We start from the raw sequence: 22,864 nt of genomic DNA, 5'->3' as shown, positions 1-22,864 counted from the left end.
GCTTTTTTTTTTTTTTTTTTAAATAAATCTGAAACATTATATTTTTTTCAGTAATAGATATGTAAAAAGAAAATTGTATTGAATTATCAAGACTTTTTGTCAAACCTAAATAACTTTATTAAAATTTTCGAAAAAATATCTAAGAAAACATAAAAATTTAATTTTTCTATAAATATACCTAAAAATTATTTTGATCATTAAATAATCAATAGCAAACGATGATATAAGCATTCAGTGGAAATTCCATTTATCTATGATTATTTTTTGTGTTACGGTAAATAAAAATTCGATATGTAGTGTTGAAAAACTGGTACACCGTAAATGTTGCCGTATTATTGTAAACTTGTCAGATTTTCGCAATTATTAAGAAAACTGTTAGGAAATTCATAAAATGGCATTCTATCAAAATACCAACTAAACAGTATTTCTATCAGAAAACTCTTATTATTGTGATAATCGGAATAATCGTTCTGTTCAAAATCATTTATAGACACAAATAAAAAATAAAAAAACACATATCGTGCTAAAACCAATAAATTCCTCGTTTTGCTTAGAATTTAAAATTAAAACCTATAATCTCGGTTAATGGCTGTAATAATATGTAGTACTACGTTCGGAACAAATCTTGAACATTTTCGTATATCGGATGCATGGAAAACATTTCACCCTATTTTTATCTCATAATTTAATTTAGGCCACTGTCAGGGATGTGTTGGTGGATGAAAACACCCGTTCAAATTCACGTATGCGAATCAAATGCGCAGTTTAATTTGGAATAATAATTCGTTTTACGAAGATCAACGGGATCGGACGACGGTATTTCTTTAACCTCGACGGAACACGGCTTTGTGGTGCGCAAAGTATTGTTTGTGTAATCAGAACTAATAGGTACAAGTATTATTTGCACAGACCAAGACATCGTGGGTACCTATAGTAACACAATATTGTGTACGTTACGGGTTGATTTGTATAATAATACTTTAAATATAAAACATTGAAAACATTGAATGCTATATCTCGTCACGTCACTTTGTTGCGACAACGTGAATACCCAGTAAACATATTTTCTGCACACAAAAAGGCTAAAAAGCGATCGAATAATTAATATAAAGAAGAGTTTATGAAAAGTAAAAAACGTATTTCAACCTAAACAGGAAATTTTTGAATGGGTCACCGAAAAATTAAAGAGTTGATAAAATATTAAAATTTAAAACCATCTACATGTATGAAATGGTTAAAAAAAAAAAAAAACATATTTCGTTAACTATTACAGGTACAAGTATCAGTGGTATCAGCATTTTTGTTTATAATAAAGCTTTTAAATACTTAATCAATCGACATTTACAGAAACAATGTAAATTTGTTAAGTTTTTATCGAAAAACTAAAGAGCTTTTTCCTAGTATCAATATTTTGAATTTCACTAGACATTATTTTACCAACAAACAAAGAATAATGGTTTTTTTAAGTTATGGAAATTGGAAAAAATAATGGTGCAGCCGGTGTGTAATTGCCCCCTCCCTCCCCCCAATTGATCGCATTGAACATAGTTTTCAAAATGAAAATCGTACGAAATACTTGGTAAATATCTTGGGTTCTTTGTATACTTATTTTAAGAACTGCTATTCTTACGGTATTACACGTTATGGTTTCTTTTATCGCATACATACGTGTGAGCGCCATATTCTTTCGGTCACCAGCGTCGTGATTTATTCATACCAAAAAGCAAACAAGCCGTCACTCTGTGTATTTATATATGTATTTGATATCATGTAGCCGCACAGATGTATATTATTATTATTCGGAGTTACGAACGCGTGTTATCATTACTGGTTCATATATCACACGATGCACACGCTTTAGCTATTTCGGCGTGCCGCGAGCACACGTGGGTCCGTATACGTATGTGTGTGTATGCATGTGTCTACAATCAGGTTGTACAATGTCTCTGTGTTTGTGTGTATCTACAGTCAGGTTGTACACACCACATAGCGTGATCGTGCTGAGGAGCATAATATAATATATGTGTATTATATTAGCGGTACTACTACTGGTATTGTACGCATGTACGTTATGATTTATCATGCCTGCACAGACAGCTGGACATATAGAGACTACAAATGTAAGCGTTTTCTTTCCTTTCCTTTTTTTTCCCCATTCGTCTCGCTTATTCGCGGAAATATTTTAGCTGGTTGCGACCTTTGCGTCAAATTTCTCGCGACTTGTGTAAATAAACGTATACACACAAAAAATATACACACAACGACCATTGATTTGCACGTGAAGTCCGTGTAAAGTAACTACAATATAAATACAAGTCATGTGCACCGTATGTCTTAGCGTATAATTTCCAACCCGAATACACATACTTTCATACTTAAGCTAATAATCCAATATCGCCGAGTCCTATGTTTGACTAATATATTGTCTATCGCATTAAAATAAGCTTTTGATAAAAATGAATCGTACTTATCATTTTAACTTTTAATCAAGATGTTTATCAAGTATAACTAATCAATAACGGCCATCAGTTACAGTATTCGAACATACGGAAAAATTGTTGGTTATTTTCAACCACCAGATTTACTATGCGGTTACGTAGTGTTAACTGAGTTTGGCTAAAAAAAAAATCGACCATTGGAATTATCCTATTCGGCTTAGAGAATACGGAATACGGGTGATAAGTGTAGAAACAGTATCTTTAACTTAATTTAACTTAACTTAATTTAATTCTCCTCTACTCCTCCCTATAATCTCAATATCTAAGTATTTCTTAACCTATTAGATACCTAACCTTTCAACATCCATGGATTTTAAATTTGTTGTATTTATATTATAAATACACACATAATATGTCACATTCAGCGACAGTGTTATTACATCGTTTATAGTACGTGTTGGTACTGAGTAATTAGACGTCATGTCATCGCGGTAGGTGGAGGGAACTGCAGTGAAACATCTTTATGACGCACCAGGGATTGTGAGATAATAAATTAAGGGTCAAAGATCGAGTGATATTTTTTTTAAAACTACATTCTAGATAGCTTCACATGAGAAGAAAAAAGACAATTGCGGGCAACGTGGAAGTGAGTATTTACGAATATATTAGATATAATTATAGCATAAGAACGGACGACGATTTCTTGATGAACTACGTGTAGCAAGAAGGGGGGTTAACATTAAATAAGATTGAAAAAAGCTAATTTATTAGATATTCCGCACCGGGTATTAATATATAGATAACATATATCTTTACATCTATGTATACACGCACATGTAAACGATTAAATGGATTTTAATGAAAAAATAAATAGCAATATACCGTTTGACCGACTCGATATACAATATGTATACGCCGCACGACCGTTGTCGGTGCGCAGATTTTCTCTTTGACTCTTCATCTGTTTTTCAACCACATATGAAAAAATTGTTTCCATGTAAATGAAAAATATTTTTACCAGTATATTATACACTGAAAATATTATTCGGAATGCGACTTTGCTTTAAACTAACTGCTCATGAGAGAACGGGGGTATGGTGTGTGTGTGTGTGTACGTTTGTATACCTATACACATAGAGTACAATAATTTATGATAATCGTTTTGTTTTTGTCATTTATATGGATATTGCACGGAACATTCAAGTTATCGTAAACTTTTCTTTTACAAATTATATATTTTATTCACAGAAAGAAAAAAAATGCATTTACTCGTCTGTGTACTATGGACTTATGTGTGTTTACACATACATATAATATTACTTTCATTATATGGAAATAGTTTACACTTTTATTGTTTTTTCAACACTCCGTGGCGCATACACAAAACACAATAATATAATATACCGTTCGTACGTTTCACGGCAAAACTGCAAGACTTCTCTGCAGAACGTTCAACAATATTTTTTCTATCAAAACAACAATACTTACATCTCTTATAGTTGGTATAATATTATACTATCGATGCTATTGTTGAGTATTATTAGTGTTTTACCTTTTGGTCGTTCGGAGATGATTTACAACACCAAATAAAATATTTCAGTCCTAACTGTATTATTGTACTACCTGTACCACGGCAGACTGCCGTATTTATTACGTGGTGTCACTAATTAAAACGGACCAAAATAATACGATTAGTACTGCGCAAGCGTAAAGTACATACTAATCGTAATCCGTTTATCAACGTCTTCGTTAAGATAATAATAACACGCTATACGCGAGAGTAAATTAAGTATGTAAGTAAAGTACCAACAATATAAGAAAGCATTATTTTGTTCGATAAATTATTTTGCCACGTAAAAATGGCTACAATTTAAATCTAACGGAAACGTCGTTACTAATATATACAGTATATATGCACACGCGCCAAACATCCCTCATATATTTATATAAAATATACTGGCAACTACAACGCCCATTCTACTACATTCACTGTGCACTGCAATTATATTATGCGTTGAAATCACCATTATAGACCGCAGTTAATATCATTTAACAAGAAGAAAATAAATAGAAAGATCTCATGGTCATGCGAAAATATAAAGTAAAAATGTATATACATATAATTTTGTATTGCTTTTAAACGCTGGAAATTTAAAATACTGTAAAGTGATGTTCCGGATATAACTGAGCTCTGCAAAAAGATGTATAAAGAATTACATTTTCTGCAATCTTAAATATTATTATTTGCGCAAGATCAGCGCATTTAGGGTTTAACTATTAATTTTGCGCAGAGATACAACCATTTCTTTACTGCTGTACCACTGTTACACTATTACATTACTGTTAATGTTGCGTGACTGTAATACATTATATCTATAGGTGGTGCACACACTATGAGTCGTTAGCGGTGAAGGTACGAGTATAATCGTAAAAATCCAGACTTTTCTCGTCATTCTTGCAGGGAAGTAGGTGTGTAACAGCAGTTAGTATTGAGCAGTTTAGTTTGGTGAGCGCAAAAGAAGAAAATAGGGAAAAAAATAAAAGTTATGCGCTATATATACGTTTAGCGACAGCAGCTCGGACCGAAATGAAACTTTTACTAATAAAAGACATTGACGACCATGAACACACACACACACACACAATATATATATATTATTTACAATATGTACATCATAATATATTGTAGTGTACGACACACCTTAAACGTAAAATTTCCCGGTAATGAAATGAGCACTTACGATCATCACGTTGTATGAACTCAGGCCGACGTTTGTATCAGAAATTATTTTTTTTTATTGAATTCTTAAACATTTTATAAAACTTTGATCATTTTTACGTGTCAATATAATAAAAGTTACCGATTGTCTATACATTATTGCGCACGATTAGTATAATTATACAAAGCTACACGTTTTATTGGTTAAGTTCTTGTGGAATATTATAAATAATCACGCAAACAATAGTAATAATTATAAGCCGCTATCCGTAACAGTTGTTTTGGTGCCAAAAAAAAAAAAAAGAAAAAAAGTATATTAAAAAAAAACATACAAAATATACACACACATAGAAATGAGCTATAAGGCTATACGATATGTATTATTATAAATTATTTTCATAATTGTGATAATCTGGGCTTTTGGCTGTATAAATTAAAAAAATTAAAATAAATCGTTTAAGTATATGATATAGGTACGATGTGTAAAAAATAATTGGTAAAATATAGACCAGATATTCTTTTTCATTTTATCTTAATGAAATTCAAATACTCAAATATTGATGCTCGTTTCCTTCTGAGGGTCGATTGAGTTAACAAATAAAACATTAACACTGAAAATCAACCAACCGATGTGTCAAAATACAATAATTTATAATTTATATCTAAAACAGTTAACGAAGTTAACATATTGTTTCACGTGTGGTGCACAACACATAAAATATAAATATAATAAACACTGAGAAAAGACCGTTAGGAAGACCGCGTTTACGATGGAAGGATCGTATCAAAAAGGATGTTTAAGCAGTAGAACCAAATACACAGTAGAGAGAAGCTGCAGAGAATAGGGAAATATGGCGGCAAATTTGTTTGCAGGTATGGTCTTGAAGGCCGTAACCCACAAGAAGAAGAAGAATAAACTTTACACACACACACACATTTGTATATTCATTATATTAAACGAGAAAATACGATTTGATATACCTACGTGTGTGCTACATGTCTAGTTTCGTCTTTATTACACATCGGTGCGTGTCGATCGCAATAACGCCACACATTGAACATTATTTTAGAACAATGGACATGGATGGCGACTAAAAAATTGACGAAAACGACGATTTAAGTACTCACAGGTTTTCCATGAGAGACGTTAAGGAAAATTAAGTGAGTGCACAAAATCCAATTCAAATTATATTTGTCAATGAATTTTCAAATAGCACGGGTAAATAATGTATGCACACGACTGGTACCACAGATCTACCCTACAGCTAAGGGAAAGGATCCTTTAGTAATGTGTAGACATAGTATATTAAAATAATACAATACTATGTAATGCATGTGGTAAAACAGTGGTGAGTAAAATTTTATTTACATAGAGCTTTGAAAAAAAAATGTTTTTTTTGACAGATTGAAAGTTATACATTTTTTCTATAGGTAGATTCAATATTAGGTATAGACATTTTTAACTTGTTTAGCTACGTTTTTATTAAACATACAGTTATTATAAATCTAATTATTTATTAAGTCATCATTATTATAAGTGAAAAAATGCATAATATATTATAGTATAAAAATATTTTAATTATTAATTTATATTTAATTTTACATACATGATATTTTTAGATTAACGAGAATATATTTTTTTTCAACTTGTATTTAATTATTTAGCGTATTCGTCAATAAATGATGGTTTGTTGGTCACTACTACTGTACAATACTGTATTGCTGCAGCATTCTGTGCGAGACGTTCTTAGGACTAGGTATTTCTTTTAGTCCGAAAATATATTTTAATGCACAATTTTGTTTTTTTATCACTGTACTATTTAGTTTATAACCAATCATTTACAAGTTCTACCCCGTGAAATTTTACTAACTTAAAATATTTGCTGGGAGTAGAAAAAGGACTGCGAGGAGCAAATGTGTAATAAAATATAGATTTAATCATTCCGCTGTTGTAAATTGGTGTCATTGTCGTTCGACATTCTGTACATTATAATATGTTAATTAATTTATGTGCAAATGCATTGAGTTAAGGTGATTATGCAAAAACATTTATTCGTCGAAAACCGATAACACTCAAAGAGTATCTCCTGGGAAATGTTACCAATAATTTTATTATTTAACGTGTTTTTATTACCAATTTTTCAAAACTCTATTAAATTATTAAGTGTCTGCACGTTTACTTACATTGAATATTTTAAATATTCTTTTTGTGCGATTCATGAAACGTAATTTCTTTCTATAATTCATTAATGACTATTACGTCAAATGGTAAGAAAAATAAAACATAAAACATTAAAACATTAAACTCATCTTAATGCGCGTCTCCAGTTGCTTAAAACATTATTATCTAATAAATATGGCAACTTAAATATCAAATTGCTCATTTATAAATTCTAAATAAAGCCAATGTGGCTTTTTATGGTTGTAGCAATGTCCATTATTATATAATGTTTGCAATTAAAGGTAAATTTATTATTAAAGATTTTTATTATTATTTTATAATATGCATTTATGATAATTATTTTATTCATTTTAAAAATTTAAACTTAATGCCTATAATTTTATGTACTTTTATTTTATGTACTTGAAGTAAATTTTTTCTTCCAGCCCCCCTTTTTCATTTCTAGATTCATGCCTGGTAAAATGTAACAAAACGTGACTTTAGTAAATCATTAATTTCGTTGTGTTTATTATTTAAATTTAATAAAATATAAATTATATTAATCTGGATAAACATAACTGATAATTATTATGTTTATTTTTGTGAAGTTTCATGAAATAAAAATTAACAATACATCTAGACTTTAAGACCTCATTAATATTATGATAAACTAAAAGATATTAATTTGTTTTATTTTTTATATTTTTTGTTCTTTTTTTTTTTTTTTTATCAACAATTTATATTATAGAATATTCGAGAATTTTATATCATAATGTTCTACTGTTTGTATGTAATAAAATCGCTTAAGTCATTTAAATAATTTAAAGTTTAAATTAAAAATATTTTTCAACGATAGAAAATACATTTTGAACATTTTAAAGAACTTAATAATGGATAAAAAACCTTGGGTTTTTTACATTGTTTATAAATGAGACCCATTGATTTAATTTAAAAAGTTTAAATTTTATGCTTAAATATACGATAAAAAAATGACATGACTATTAACATCATACAGAACAGCAAAATTAATTGAACATAAATTTACTTATATTATTATAAATTCTAAGAAACTCGAGGAATGTATTTGGGTTATCCAATTATGTTTTTTTTATTCATGCCAATACTCTTTTGAAGTATAAGATGTACGTTAAAAGTTTAATAAAGTTTCTCAATAATCGAAAATTGGATATGAATGCCATTTTAAAATGTAATTTTCCTATTTAATTAAAATATTTTGTGAAAAAATATCGTATGTTGTTTATATAACTTTAGACAAAACTCGATAAAATTACCATAAATAAAATAACGTAAGTACTTTAACCCAAAATCAGTAACTTCTGGTAGTATTATCACTCTGTCTACTCATATATCTCATCGGGTGATATTTATTTTATATATCTATAATTAAAAATTATCTGTAGTTAACTGCACTTTATAGATCATGTATAATAAAACTACACTTTATGTTTCATGCAATTTGAATTAATTACAAAGAAATTATACAAAGAAAGTTGGTAAAAGTTACCAGTATAATTATACTAAAAGTTTGGTAATAATTTACTCATAAAAGTTCTGTCATAGAAAAATAAATAATAACTTTATCATAAAAACTGGTAATATATGGTAATATAACCATGCCTTGTTTTCCTCATAATTTATAATTTGTCTAAGTCGAATATAATAAAGTTATATATAAGTTCGATAGTTAATAGAACAAGTGCCTACAAAATATTTAAAAAAATATTATGTTTAAAATGAAAACATATTATAAAATATATTGAATTATGTAGATATTTGACAAATAAATATTATTTATATTTAATTACAGACCGGAAATAAAAAATTATAAAAGTTATTTCTCATTTTGTATCAATAATAAATATGCTTAATTGGTTTAAACAACTAGATATTAAACAATCATCATTTCTATAATATAGTTAGACAATAATAACAAGAAATATTTAATCATTATTTAATTACCGAAGACCATTAAAATCAATCAATTTTTAACAATTATGTCTTATCCAACAGAGTTAGACATCGATACGTATTGAAATAATAAAATTTATATTTATTACCAATGAACTAAAACATGTTAGTAGGTGAATAAAATAATTATATTTTATGAATAAATTCAAGTTTAACAGAATGTTTACCAGAATAAATAATTTACATAAGACTTTTTATAAGAACTAATGAATCAAAATTTCGCTGTACTTGAAACTCAATAGTAGTGCTATACGTAACATATAATCTTCACAGTTCTCTAAACTAGACACCGCACATAATGAAAACATCCGAATGTATGGAGATGATTTAATAATATTAATTACTAAATTTCGTCATCATAGTACGGGTTACCGTCTAGACTAAACCGATAATACTGCATTAATTCGTCGTGCAATTATTGATAATTTGTCGGTCTACTTAAGAAACACTTTTGATGTACAATTTGCAATGACTTATCTACCATATTATTATAGTATAAATAACTCTCTTTCGGTAATATCGTATTTAAACCTCGACCAAGAGGTACCCGAGATACAATACATAAAAATTAACGATTTTGTATAACTTAGTTTACACGGAATATTATTATTATTATAATTATTATTAAGTGTACTATATGGTTGAGAAATAAAAGTTTTTAATATGCAACACCATTACGAAAACGACTTGTATAGTAATAAGTGAATAATAATTTAAATAAGAGAATACAACAGGAGGTTTTCACGAATGCTCAACAAATTCCACCGACCAAACAACACTATGTACACGAGATGTTAAGTTATGACCCGAGTTTTATACACGCGTATCTATTGAGTTTTCAACGTCCCTTTTGAAACAAACAAACCTCATTGTAATACTATATAGTACAATACATATGATTACATTTACAGCAAAACTTCCACTGCTCGAACCTTGATAGAAGATTTTGACGAGAAGACTGAAAAAAAATGATTACCTTAACTCACATCTTCTTTGAGATTTAAGTTGTGAAAGTTTTTAGCGTGTTTATTTAAGCAAATATTTTTATGATCATTGATAAAACGAAACCGATGACTAACCACCTGGTAATACTGAAATATCTACAATAAAATAAAAATTTACTAAATAAAAAAATAAAATTATAAAAAAATAAAAATAAATATATATTGAAAGAATACTCAATACGAATAACTTCTTTAAGGATCTTTAATCTTTGAAATTATGAAATTAAAATGTAAATTTATAGCTATTCATAATAATACTAAAAATGTTCAATTAATTTAACGTGTTTTGAGAATAAAGAAGATAAATAAAACGCTGGTAGACGTCATCGACTTTCATACCATTGTCTTAAAGGTCTGGTTTCAAATCATTAACAACTCTACTAATTGGTATAACCACGGTCTAAATTGGTATATTAGCCGTTTTTCGTACAATCCTTCCATGCTATTTATTTTGTATACAAATTAAACAAATATACCGCTAAAAAACATTTAGCACATTACAGAAAAAAATGCCCATATTTTTTTTTAAATTATTTAATTTAGTAATTTTGTTTTTAAATAAATCTTGCAGCCCTGGTAAGCTATAGTTATGAAAATCAAATATTTTTTCATAAGAAATAATCATGAATTTAGAGTTATGCTATAAATATTTTCTAAGAGCACAATATGTTTCAGCCTCATTAATTTATATTATAATGATTTTAATATTATTCAGTTTGTATTTAGTCAATAAAAAGTAATTATTTCTTTATATCTTAATCAAACAATATAAATTCTTCATTTACAAAATAATTTATAGAAAAACAAAAAACTAACCGTTGACAAAATATATTTTTACAAAATGCATTCGAATATTGACTAAAATACTGTGTTTGAAAACTGAAATTGCATAAATAATATTTTTTTTATTTGTAAAGAAACTTAAATTTGCTATGTTAATATATGTTATCTTTTGTAGTTACTTCTATTAAAAACGGCATTTATAAAAGTTTTGATAATTTTAAACCATCAAATTCTATAAACTACATATACATATTATTTGATAACTACGACAGCAATAATTATGTTTCCTAATCAGAAATAAAATCATTAAATACAATAAAACATCATAATCTGTTTGGTGAATATTTAAATATTCTAATACAATTAATACTATGAATAAGTAAATCGTACTATAGTCGTATATGGTCATTTTTATCCTTATGATTTCAACTGTTTTTTCGACTTCACTAAAAGTTACTGTTTTCTCTAGGGAATATAAATTATATTAGATGGATTTAAATTATAATTATTCTTGTCGTTATCTTTTCTAAAACTAAAACTTTGATTAACGGTGTAATAACCGAACTCAAACTAAAACTTCTCATCCAAGATTAAAGCGTAATTATTTTTTATGTTCATTTAAATATGGTTAAAATATGAAACACACAGTTTGAAGAACTAATAAAATATATACAACAATTTTTTTTTATCATTTCGACAGGTCGAAATTTAACAACAACAAAAGAAACATAAATACTATACACATACTTTTCAATTAATACATAATTAATAACTGGAGGCAACACAATCAATCAAAAAGAACTACTTCATAAATAATAAATCACTTTAAAATTTGGATACGAATCTGTGTTATAAACATAATTAGCTTCATGCGCGTGTTCGTTGGCTACTTAATATACACAATTTAGAACGGTGATGGCCGTGTAAGAAATGATGGGGTGGAATTTCTTCAAGGAGTGTCGGCAGGTTAGAGAGGGTAGAAACCAAGAATTGCCAAAAGTTGAATTACCAAGTACCAGTAATGCAATTTTCTTTATAATATTTGTTCTACCCGTCTCCCAAGCTATGTATGTATATATTGATTCAGTATAGGATTTTTGTAAGTATAAGATTTTTGTAAGTGTATTAACGTTTACTAAGATAGGGAAAATACGCAGGAAAGTTTTCAGCGAACTAATTCAAAACAAAGAAAAGTGAATTCCTTAAAAGTATAAGGAAAGTTTTATTTTTAACAAAAATTTAGACCACGTTATTTTAGTCTGTGATGCCAACGCTATTAAATCGATCATTCATTATGTTGAACAACGTTGAAATAAACTTTTATTTGTTGATGCCCATTATTATTTATATTTTTATTTACATAAAATCTCAAAATTTTATTATATTCTATAATCTAACTCAGCATCTGTCTAGGAACCTATACACAAACATTCCGACGACTGGTATTGTTGTATTACATTTATATATGTCAACTCCAATGACAATTTATGACATATGTGTAACGCACCAAAATAATTTAATTTTTTCTTACACAAATATTATGTAGGTCATAAATGTGTATATAATATATAATATTTAATGTGTATAATAAGAATCTCCATAGGTATATAATTATAAGTATTAAATTCGATTTGCGAATGCAGAGATGTTATCATCAATTTTTAAATTTTTATTGGGCATTATAAAATTTACATCAGAGACTATTTAAAAAAAAATTATATAGTTACATGAAAATAAAATAATAAAAATGTTGTTTGAAGAAAACTTATAACAATTTGAACGTGGGAAAAAATTTTATAGTTTTTAAAATGAATCAAAAAGTACGACAATATATAATAGAAAAAGTATTCGTTTAACTTTTTCAAAATCCTATTTTGTTTCATGGAATTTATAAAAAACAAATATTTAAAATTAATATTTATATTATAGAAATATGTAAACGAAAAAAAAAATAGTTGAAGTATTTACGTAAGTAGGTATTATGTCATAAGATGCACTGAATAACTTCAATAACCGATAGATAATTCGGAAGAATAAAAAAAAAATAATATTTCATAAGTTTTTAGTAGACTTATTTTTGTCGTTAAATAAATTCCTAGTACGGAAATTAACACCTCTTTAAGATGTTTAAATGTTTAAATTCGAAGAATATCTAGGTAAGTTTTATTTTTTAAGATTATCAAGACTTAAAAGAAGTGCTTAATTTTTTTAATTATAAGGCAACTAAGATAACGAATTCGTCATAAAAAGTGTATAAAAGTGTATTTGGAAATGAATTTAACATAATGTAGCTAGACTATAAACATATATTTATAAGAAAGACCATTGATTGGCGTTTAAAAGTAAAAATCTGAAAATTAATAAGGATCAGTTAACTGAGAAAGAAAATATGTCGGAAAATGATAAAATTATTTTACTTCAGCAGCAACACAAGTAATTTTAAATCTATAATTTACTACGAAAATCAATACACATATTATATTAATTGCAATTTGAGTCATACAAAGACAAGAGTTATTATAGAATTTACTTTGTACTGATAAACTTGCACACAATACGTTACACCTACCAAACTTTTCGTACAGTTATTTGTGATTAAACGCGTATTTAATAATGTGCATTGTGTACGTGTCTCAGAGTCGACAGTAAAAAATTATAAACAGTAATATCATAAAACCACCGAAATAAAAGAGATAAAATGAATGCATAAAAGGTTTTAAAAAGGTTCAAAGAAATGTATTTCTACAAATTATGAAAAAAAAATAATATATAATATAGTTTTTTTCTAAATTATTATCGTGATGAGAAATGTTACCATGAATGATCAGTGAGATTTGATTTCAGTAACACATAATAAAGGAGAAAACCCAATATTCTTTTAAAAGCGCTATTATTATTAGCGTGATATTATAAATTGTCGACATTTTATGCATAAATAAGCCAAAGTCGACCCGATACAATCTACAGAAGGTTATTTGTTTTTTTTCTTATTTTTTATAACAATAAGACGTTAATGGATTTTTGACAGAGAAAAACAATTTGTTAAAACTCTGACGGCGGTTAATGATCAGGCACAAATAACGCGAACAACAGAAAACCCGTCAGTCACCAAAGGCGGCAGTTTGTTTTGACGCTAGAAACGGCTTTTTCTGCCGAGAACAATAATGTACGCGCGTAACCGATTCCAGAGGTTTCGCGCAATCTTAATTACGGCATTGCGTAGGTGATTTTTTTTTTTTACCCTACGCGCCCGATGCCACCCGTTCACTATATTGTCTTTTTCGCCGTCGTACATGAAATTAGTACGTGGGGCATGACATGACCTTGGGGTGTTGGGTAAGTGACGTTCGAATTTGAACGCAAAAGGGTTTACAACAGTTGGTACAGCAATACACAGACTTGTAAGAATATCATTTAGGAATTTTATTATAACAATTCGGTGAAGACTGTGGTAATGGTGGTAGCGACACCCTATGCAGTATGGTTAATGAATACCGTTGCCGCGTCGTCGGCGAGGAGTCGTCTGCCATCGACGCAATGTGCGTGCGTGTACTTCTATATTAAAGCGTTTCATTTTGTCATCATTAATAATGCCATTGTTGAGAAAACCATGTATATATGTGCGCGTGTTTATACGTATAATATATATATATATATATATATATATATATAAACATTCATATATATATATATACATATATATATTCAAAAGGGGCATTAGAAAATGAAATATCTTATGTTTATTAGGGCGTATATAGGTGAGACAGACAACTGGCGACGATGCTTCTTTCAAATGACATACGTTTGAAGGGTTGCACGCAGACCGAATAGCTTATATTTAAAACATATTTCTCTCTCCGTACCACCTCTCCATCATTATATCCATCAATTATTCAATTTGCTAATTTATAATTCTATACAATTATTATATAGAGCTGTAGCGTGCGTGATGCTGTTTGAAATGTAATAAATGAAAATAAATAAAAAAAAATAATGAAAACACTACCGATGAACTGGAGCGCTTTGTGGCTTACACGTTATTAATTAACTATCGTAAGACAAATAACAGATATTATTTTGGAATCGAATTGGAAGACCATTTCGTGCTGATCAACTAATACTGTTATAAAACATACTGTAAAAATATTCACTAGAAACTAGACGTTCTGGCACCACCGATTTAGCGCTGGACCGGTTCAGCGCTAATATTTTAGGTGCTACAATTTTAAAAATGTATGCATTTGACAAACACACACGGGACAAAATACTCAATGTATAAAATATAAATATTGATATAAAGATATACGCTCATATTTATATAAAAAATTGTATTTTATATTATTTTATTAAACATTGTTCTAAAGTTCTCTTTAAACAATTTATTTTTATATAATTTTTCTGAGAATTTATAAACGACCGGTTCGACACTGGGGAAACAAAATGGGAATGTACGAATTAATCTTTATCAGTTATTACGACTAATTAGATAACTATACAATAACTAATACTTTTTCTAGAATCCAACTTGTTACACCGTATAGTACATTCAAGTTCATGTACCTCGTAAGGTGAACAAATTAATATTTGATATTATAATGGAACCAAATGAGATCGCGAAGTTTTTTCATATGACGGGTATATACATTTTTGACAAGTATAGAACTGACAAGTAAAAAAGCATTTTGGAGGTGCCGCCAAAAAAATACTTATCCAGCCCGGATCCGTACGAATATTGATAATTCAGGTGTGTTAAAAATATTTCAAAGTAATCATACTCGTGATTCTGAAACCACAATAGTTGAAAAAGAAATTGTCATAACAAATATTAGAAAACGGGTAATATCGACTAAAGAACAATCATCGTGTGTTATAAATTAATGCACATTAGGATTATTACAAGCCGCAAAAGTAATGTATAGTACAATATAATACACTAGTTAATACATTTTATAATAAACACGTATATTATTGCTTTATTTGTGTTACTTTTATTTCTATTAATATTAAGGTGTTCTTCCAGCTAATGAAAATTTATTAATAAAAATGATTTAAAAAATCTAATAAGAAGGAAAATAAATAGTGTCCAACCAGCCCCACAAATGCACAATTTTTTTTTTAAATTATAGCGCTAAAAAGGTAAGTGCTAATCCAGCCCAGCACCAAAACGTCGTAGACGGCGATAGCAACAAACTGCACGGCACCAAAAAAATAAATTAAACTTTGACGAGATGACGGTGGCGACTGTTACGTACTCCCTTCTCATACCTCGTCACGTCGACGATCTCGGACAATGTACACACGTTCTATAACAGATAACCTGCAAATTTCTCCATTTATCAGGGTCTGTCGGATTCCTTCGATTTAATCACGCCGCCACTTTCATTAACTTTATCCTATCATCGCCGTCGCCATAGACGTTATATGTATGTTACAGAATTCAGCAACCGTGTAGAATGTTAGTTGATTAGCAGGAATTTAAAGATATGTTATTTAATAATATTTTTGTTATAATGCTGATAATATCAAGTCACGAATGTCGAATCAGAAATGGGAAATTAGATTGGGAGAGAGATTAATATCTGTAGTATTCAATAAACTTATATTTCAACGCGAATAATTTTCTTCAAATTAATCTTATTAACGTTGACTTGAAACAATTCCAAAAATATTAGGTTCCAAAAAAAACAATCCATTTGGATAATTTCGTTCTATCAACTTGATCATCAGTTGTAATTATAGAAACGATTAAATCTAGCAAGCGACTCTTTGAACTTAAGAACGAATAAAATTATTATTTCTGCTATTGTTAGTTCTTATCCATTCCGGTTCATAGTTTTTTTTTTAAATCGTTTAATTAAGCTGTGGATGTAAGACTGATGTATGAATTTTCGATGAAACGTGTGATACAACGTCGTATGCAGTTAAATCGACTAAATCGATGTGATTCAATGTGCCTCCTATATACTTAATTAATATCCTAATCACTACATCGCAAAAATTACTAAGAACGGGTTAGTTAATAATATACTACTAATGGGACCTTCAACTACAGAAGTAATTTTTATTCATATTTGCGTTCAACGAGCAATTGTTTATTTATTTCAATTAGAAAGCAAAATTTCACAATTTTCGTGAACTTTAAACTACATATAGAGTATGACAAGATTGATTTAAAGGTGAAGATTTTTTTAATTTATATATTTGAAATACTGTTATAATTTTAAAATTGTTATTGATCAATTATACATTATTTTAAAACGTGATTTAAATACATACAAGAATAAACAATTTTTTATACTTTATCAACTATTAAATTACATTTGGTATGAGATAAAGAATTCGGTTTTAATATATTATTATTCATCGCTTAGTATTATTTTTAAAATTCTATAATTTATAATTTATTGATCAAAAATATAAGCAAGATAGGAGACAAAAGTTAATTAACATTTTACATTTTTCTGTTCCCTTTTATTAGTCTTATTAGTCTTTATTCATCTTCGATTTTACCATAGACAAATATTATATATTGTCACTAGCGTTCAGATGTTTATCGACCAGACTCAATTTTTTTTTTTGTTTTGCATGATTATGATTATTAAGAAGTATGACACAAATTAGATAAAAGACTTTAGACATTAAATTTGCAAATCTATTTGGTACAAAATTATGTATACTAAATTTAGAGCTAATATTTACATGAATTGATTATTTATCATTTTATTACATCGCTATTTAATTTAGTTATTTATATTTTTATTTTTATACATGAATTCGATGATTAGATCTTTTTCTTTTTTTTAGTTGATTTCATAAGTTGCAACACTTAATATCAGTGTAATAATAAGTCACTATTTTTTAGAATGTATCATCAATAAAAAAAAAAAAATGACAATTTTTAATCTATTCTAATAACATAGAAAATTACTACAAAAACAATTTAATTCTTTTTTTTTTTATGGCATTTCGAGTCTTATGAGTACATAAAATTTATTTATTTCAATGAAAACATTGTAATTATTAATTGATAACTATGCATGAATTGTTACTCTTTTTATCTGTAAAGTATAATGGTAAAAAATAGGTCAAAGATCTCATGATTCTATTAATTATAATTGTTTAGTTAAATAGAAATAATGTAATCATATTTATATATATATTACTTATCTGTAGCTGGAATATTTTTTAATTGAATGCACATTTATTAAAGTAATGATTTACTAGCGAAAGATTTAAATGAAAACATTATTTTGAACAACGGAATAAAGAGAGCTAACATTTACATATATTTCTAATTATTTTTCACCCAATTTTTTTAATTATATTTATCTAGTTAGTAAAATTGTGATATGTATTTTTTTTTTTATGATTTCAGTCTAATATGTCAATATTCATTCATGAGCCATAAAAACATCTTCCCGAATGAAAAAAATCTTTAAATACCACACCGAATTCGATATTATAACCATTCTGTCACCAATAACAATATCGTTTTTACTATTTTTTCACTAAAATATTACCTAAACTTATTCATAGCAAATTGTGAACTGTGTGTTTATGTATGATTTATAAAATCATTGTGAAGAAAATTAAGATTTAAACATTGTCAAAAAAGCAATTGTTCGAAAAATTGATTAAACCGTAGGTGTGAACATTTTTAGTTCAGTTTCAAAAGAAATAATTTTAAAAAATATACTTCGTTAATATTTATTTTATAGTATAAACAAAAGTAAGCAATTAAAATAATTTTAAAAATTATCAAATGTCAATATTTTTTTTTTAAATAACTCATAATTGACCAATAGTACTCAAATAGGCTCTTAATGAAAAAAACTACTTCATAATGGTTTTAAAATTTAATTTTAATTATTATGTTTTTAATACAATAAATATGAAATATAGAAAAAATAAATTATATGCATTTCATTAATGTAATATAAAAATGTAGATGAAAAAAAAAACTATAAAGATCAACAATAAAAAAAAAATGTATACTAAAATTAATATTAGATATTTATTCTTTAAATGTAGACAAATAAACATTCTTTACATAGAACTAAATGTTATATTTTAATAATAAAATAATCTTAAAAGCTTTAAAACCTTAAATTTTAATTTACTTTATGTTCTTATTTTCATTATTTTAATCAAATATCAAAATATTACAAATAAGTCATATTTATATTATGTTTTACAGCAGAACAAAGCAATAATTTTTATTGTAGGTATACTACTAACTATTTTAGTACATTATTTTTAATTTAATACACAAATGAAGTAAGTTGATATTTTTATTCAAAAAATATAAAATTAACACTTTTAAAACTTTAATATAGCCATTTAGAAGCATGAAATAAAAATAAAATAGTATGGGTTGTTAAATTACCAACATATAATAATAATGTATATAGGTAGGTACAATATACTTACGTATGTCATTAATATTTAATATAACAACTTAATTTGGTAGGAACTGTACATTTTTATTCGGTACATTCATATTTTTAAATCATTTTGGTACTAAAGAATTATCATGAATACAAAATCGTTCGGTGTATTTTATAATTGTATGTCTATTAATAACATATACTTAAATTTTATTGCAACTTAAATTTATTATATAATTAAATAATCTCGAAAATAATTTTAGATGTTTGTTTTTAGACTGTCTTGAAACAATGTTGGGTACATTTTTTATACAAACATTGAAAATAAAACTACAACTTAAAAAAATTGAAGTCAAAAAATAAAAAAATTATCATTATCTATTTCTCATAATTATGTATGCCATTTTACATAAAAAATACCTAAAAAAATCAACTTTTCAATATTTAAGTTTTAAAGTTGACTTAAAATTAAATTAGATTAAGATCCATCACTAAAAATGATCAATCAACACTTGCTCTACGAAGTTTATTGGGAAAGCTACCGATTAAACCTAAACATGACGAGTAAAATATTTTCTGAATTGAATTTCCAAAATGTATGTGTATACTAAAATATAATATAAAAATTTCAGTGCAAATCTATTACCCAAGAATAATGTTAACAAAATAAAATATAAGTGTATTGTAAATTAATTCTCATTGTTTATTTACTTCTACTTTAAAAATATACACTAAGTGATATTTCTATAAAACTTCAACATAAACATATAACACCTTAATTTAATTAAATTTAGACTTATTCTGTGAATATAAATTCCTTCAATATTTACTTATAGCAATATATAAGTTAAAAAACGTATAACTTATATATAAATAAAAATACCATTTATAAATCTTGTAGAAAAATTAATATACTGCAAATTCCCTATTTTATAATATTGATCATAACATTAAATTGCCTTCAATGTTTGATAATAATGAATCCTCTACTTCACATAAATATGTTGTCACGGGATATTTTTTATTAACTTCATTTTTTTTTCACTCCAATAATAAAACCATTGGCCATCAAACGATTCACCGTCCACTTACAAATATTCGGTAATATCGCTTGGAAACCTTTTGATATAGCTAAAGCTTGTAAAATTATAAAAATAATAATAATGTACAAAGCTTGATACTGAATATTTAAGCGATATTCAGCTAACAACAAAAGGGCAATGATGAACCAATAAATATATTATATACATAGATGTAACCTGAGGTGTAACAAAACACCCTAGAACCACTGGTATTTGTGTTATTTTTATTTGAATACAGAATCTATTGCAAAAAATTAATATATTAACAATTAAAATAGTTTTGAAAAAATATTTTCTGGTATATTAAATAACATGAACTATTAATAAATTATCTAATTTTTGAATAATTCTGAGAAAATATTCATCAAGCAAAATATTATCACTAAAACAATTCTTTGAAAGAAATTAAGTAATATAGGCCTATGATATGAGTTAATTATAAAGATCATGAACGAAATTAATATAATTTGATATTAATAAACCTATTAAAAACTCGCATACTCTTAGGTGCACACGATAATATCAAAGGAAAAGACCAAGTTTCATATTGGAATACTTTGTTAGAATCGAAATCAAAGATGAAAAATTATTTATATAACTATAATTATTGTAATTATAAGAACATTGTGAATAATTAATTTACTATTAAAAAATAATTTATTTAGAAAATATAATATTACTAAAAATTAATTTAATTAAAATATGGTTTTAAAATTAAACAAATCAAATGTATGATATTTAAACAGTAACACAACAAAGTGAGCAACAAATAACTAAAATATCAGCGTGCAGTTATATTATAACAAAACCTTTGGCATAAAAGCATGAAGAATACCTATGCAATTTATAATAATAAATTTCGATCAAAATGTTGTGCAGATAATTTGTTAATGTCGGTGCGCATTATAATGGTATTAGAAATATTTTGATGTCTCAACGACATTTTCGCCAATTTTGTTTTAGTGCTTGGGTAGATTGGATAATAATAAAATTGTATACATGTATATGTATAATCGTGTAGTAATCGTGTAGTGTATAATCATAACGTATAATAATACGCATACATTATAATGTAAATGAATTACTAAGTACAACGGTAGCGTCTAGTTGACCACCATTTGTATTATAAATAATAAGAGTATAATGAGTGTAAAGAGTAAATGAGTATGAAAAAAAAAAAATATGGAAAAATATGAAAAAAAAAAAAGAAAAAGATGTAATAAAAAATATCGCGTGACTTTTTAACGACGTGGCCGAATTGACAGGTTAACTGAGGGCGGCCGTGAATAACGTGCACATACACACACACACACACACACACATACACTCGCACACGTCGTATATTGCACACACATGGGTAACGTATACATACATACATTCATACATATAAGTATGTGTAATAAAAATAAAGGGTGCAATTACCTTGACCCGAAACTCCTCCTGGACGGGCGTTCAGCCAGAACAGCAGCGCCAAAGCCAAGACCGCAGGACGGACCATTTCGTTGCCGAATCGGACGGGTTAACGGTGTAACGTGCGACGCAAGAGTAAAAGCCGTTCGGTCGGCCGCGGTGAGCGAATAAAAAAAAAGTCTTTGCCGTCGCCGGCGGCGGATCGTGTTGCGAGTGACTCGGCTGTCAACCCGCGTCGTACATACCGGACTGCGGGATCTTCGTCGTCTTCGTGGTCACGGTAGACCGTGGAACGCTTGCCGAAATCGCGTTACCGCACCCGGTGGCGGTGGCGGTGGCGGTAGTGGTACTTGTAGTGGTACCGCGGTTCACGAACCGACGTGTACTATAATTATTGTTATACCGGTGTCGGTGGATACCGGCCGGTTCGGACGCGGAAACGGGGAAGAAAACTCGCGCGCGCGGGAAACGTGCAGTCCGGGACGTACCGGCGACGCTCGCGAACAACGACGCGCGCACGACCGTAACGCAATGTGGACGGTCAGGCGACTGGCGCGTGACAGAAACTTGACGGCGGGCGCTCGCTCCGAAGCGGTGTTCGTATATGTGCGTGCGCCGTTCGTACCGCGCGCTAACGGCCGATCGGCGGACCAGACTCGTTGACGGTCGGCGCGCCACCACCGTGGGCACCGCCCCCGCACCGCTGACCGTTGAAAACTTTGCGCGTCCTCGTCGACGAGTCCGGTTATCTTCACGGCACACTATCGTTTACACCGGGGTCGCGTTCCAATATTCGTATGTAGTTAGTGTAGTAGAGTAGTGTTTAATCGAGATCACTCCAAAAATTCGAACGATCGTTAGATGAGATTTTTTTGATAACTGATTGAAAAT

General features: G+C 28.2%; 1 protein-coding gene across 1 annotated transcript in view; it reads right to left on the bottom strand.

The window, feature by feature from the left end:
- LOC112688641 (nephrin-like) overlaps nt 1–22,571 on the bottom strand; it is a 576,118-nt gene extending 553,547 nt beyond the window's left edge. The window contains exon 1 of the mRNA XM_025561937.1: nt 21,986–22,571. Coding sequence (XP_025417722.1) covers nt 21,986–22,061 — 76 coding nt within the window. The 5' untranslated portion in view covers nt 22,062–22,571. The remainder of the gene's footprint in view (nt 1–21,985) is intronic.
- Between the last annotated feature and the right edge of the window lie 293 nt (nt 22,572–22,864).

The sequence above is a fragment of the Sipha flava genome, unplaced genomic scaffold, assembly GCF_003268045.1.
Source record: "Sipha flava isolate LNK unplaced genomic scaffold, YSA_version1 3_pilon_pilon, whole genome shotgun sequence".
Taxonomy (NCBI): domain Eukaryota; kingdom Metazoa; phylum Arthropoda; class Insecta; order Hemiptera; family Aphididae; genus Sipha; species Sipha flava.
The sequence above is the reverse complement of the archived record's forward strand: the minus strand, read 5'-3'. Positions and strand labels throughout refer to the sequence as shown.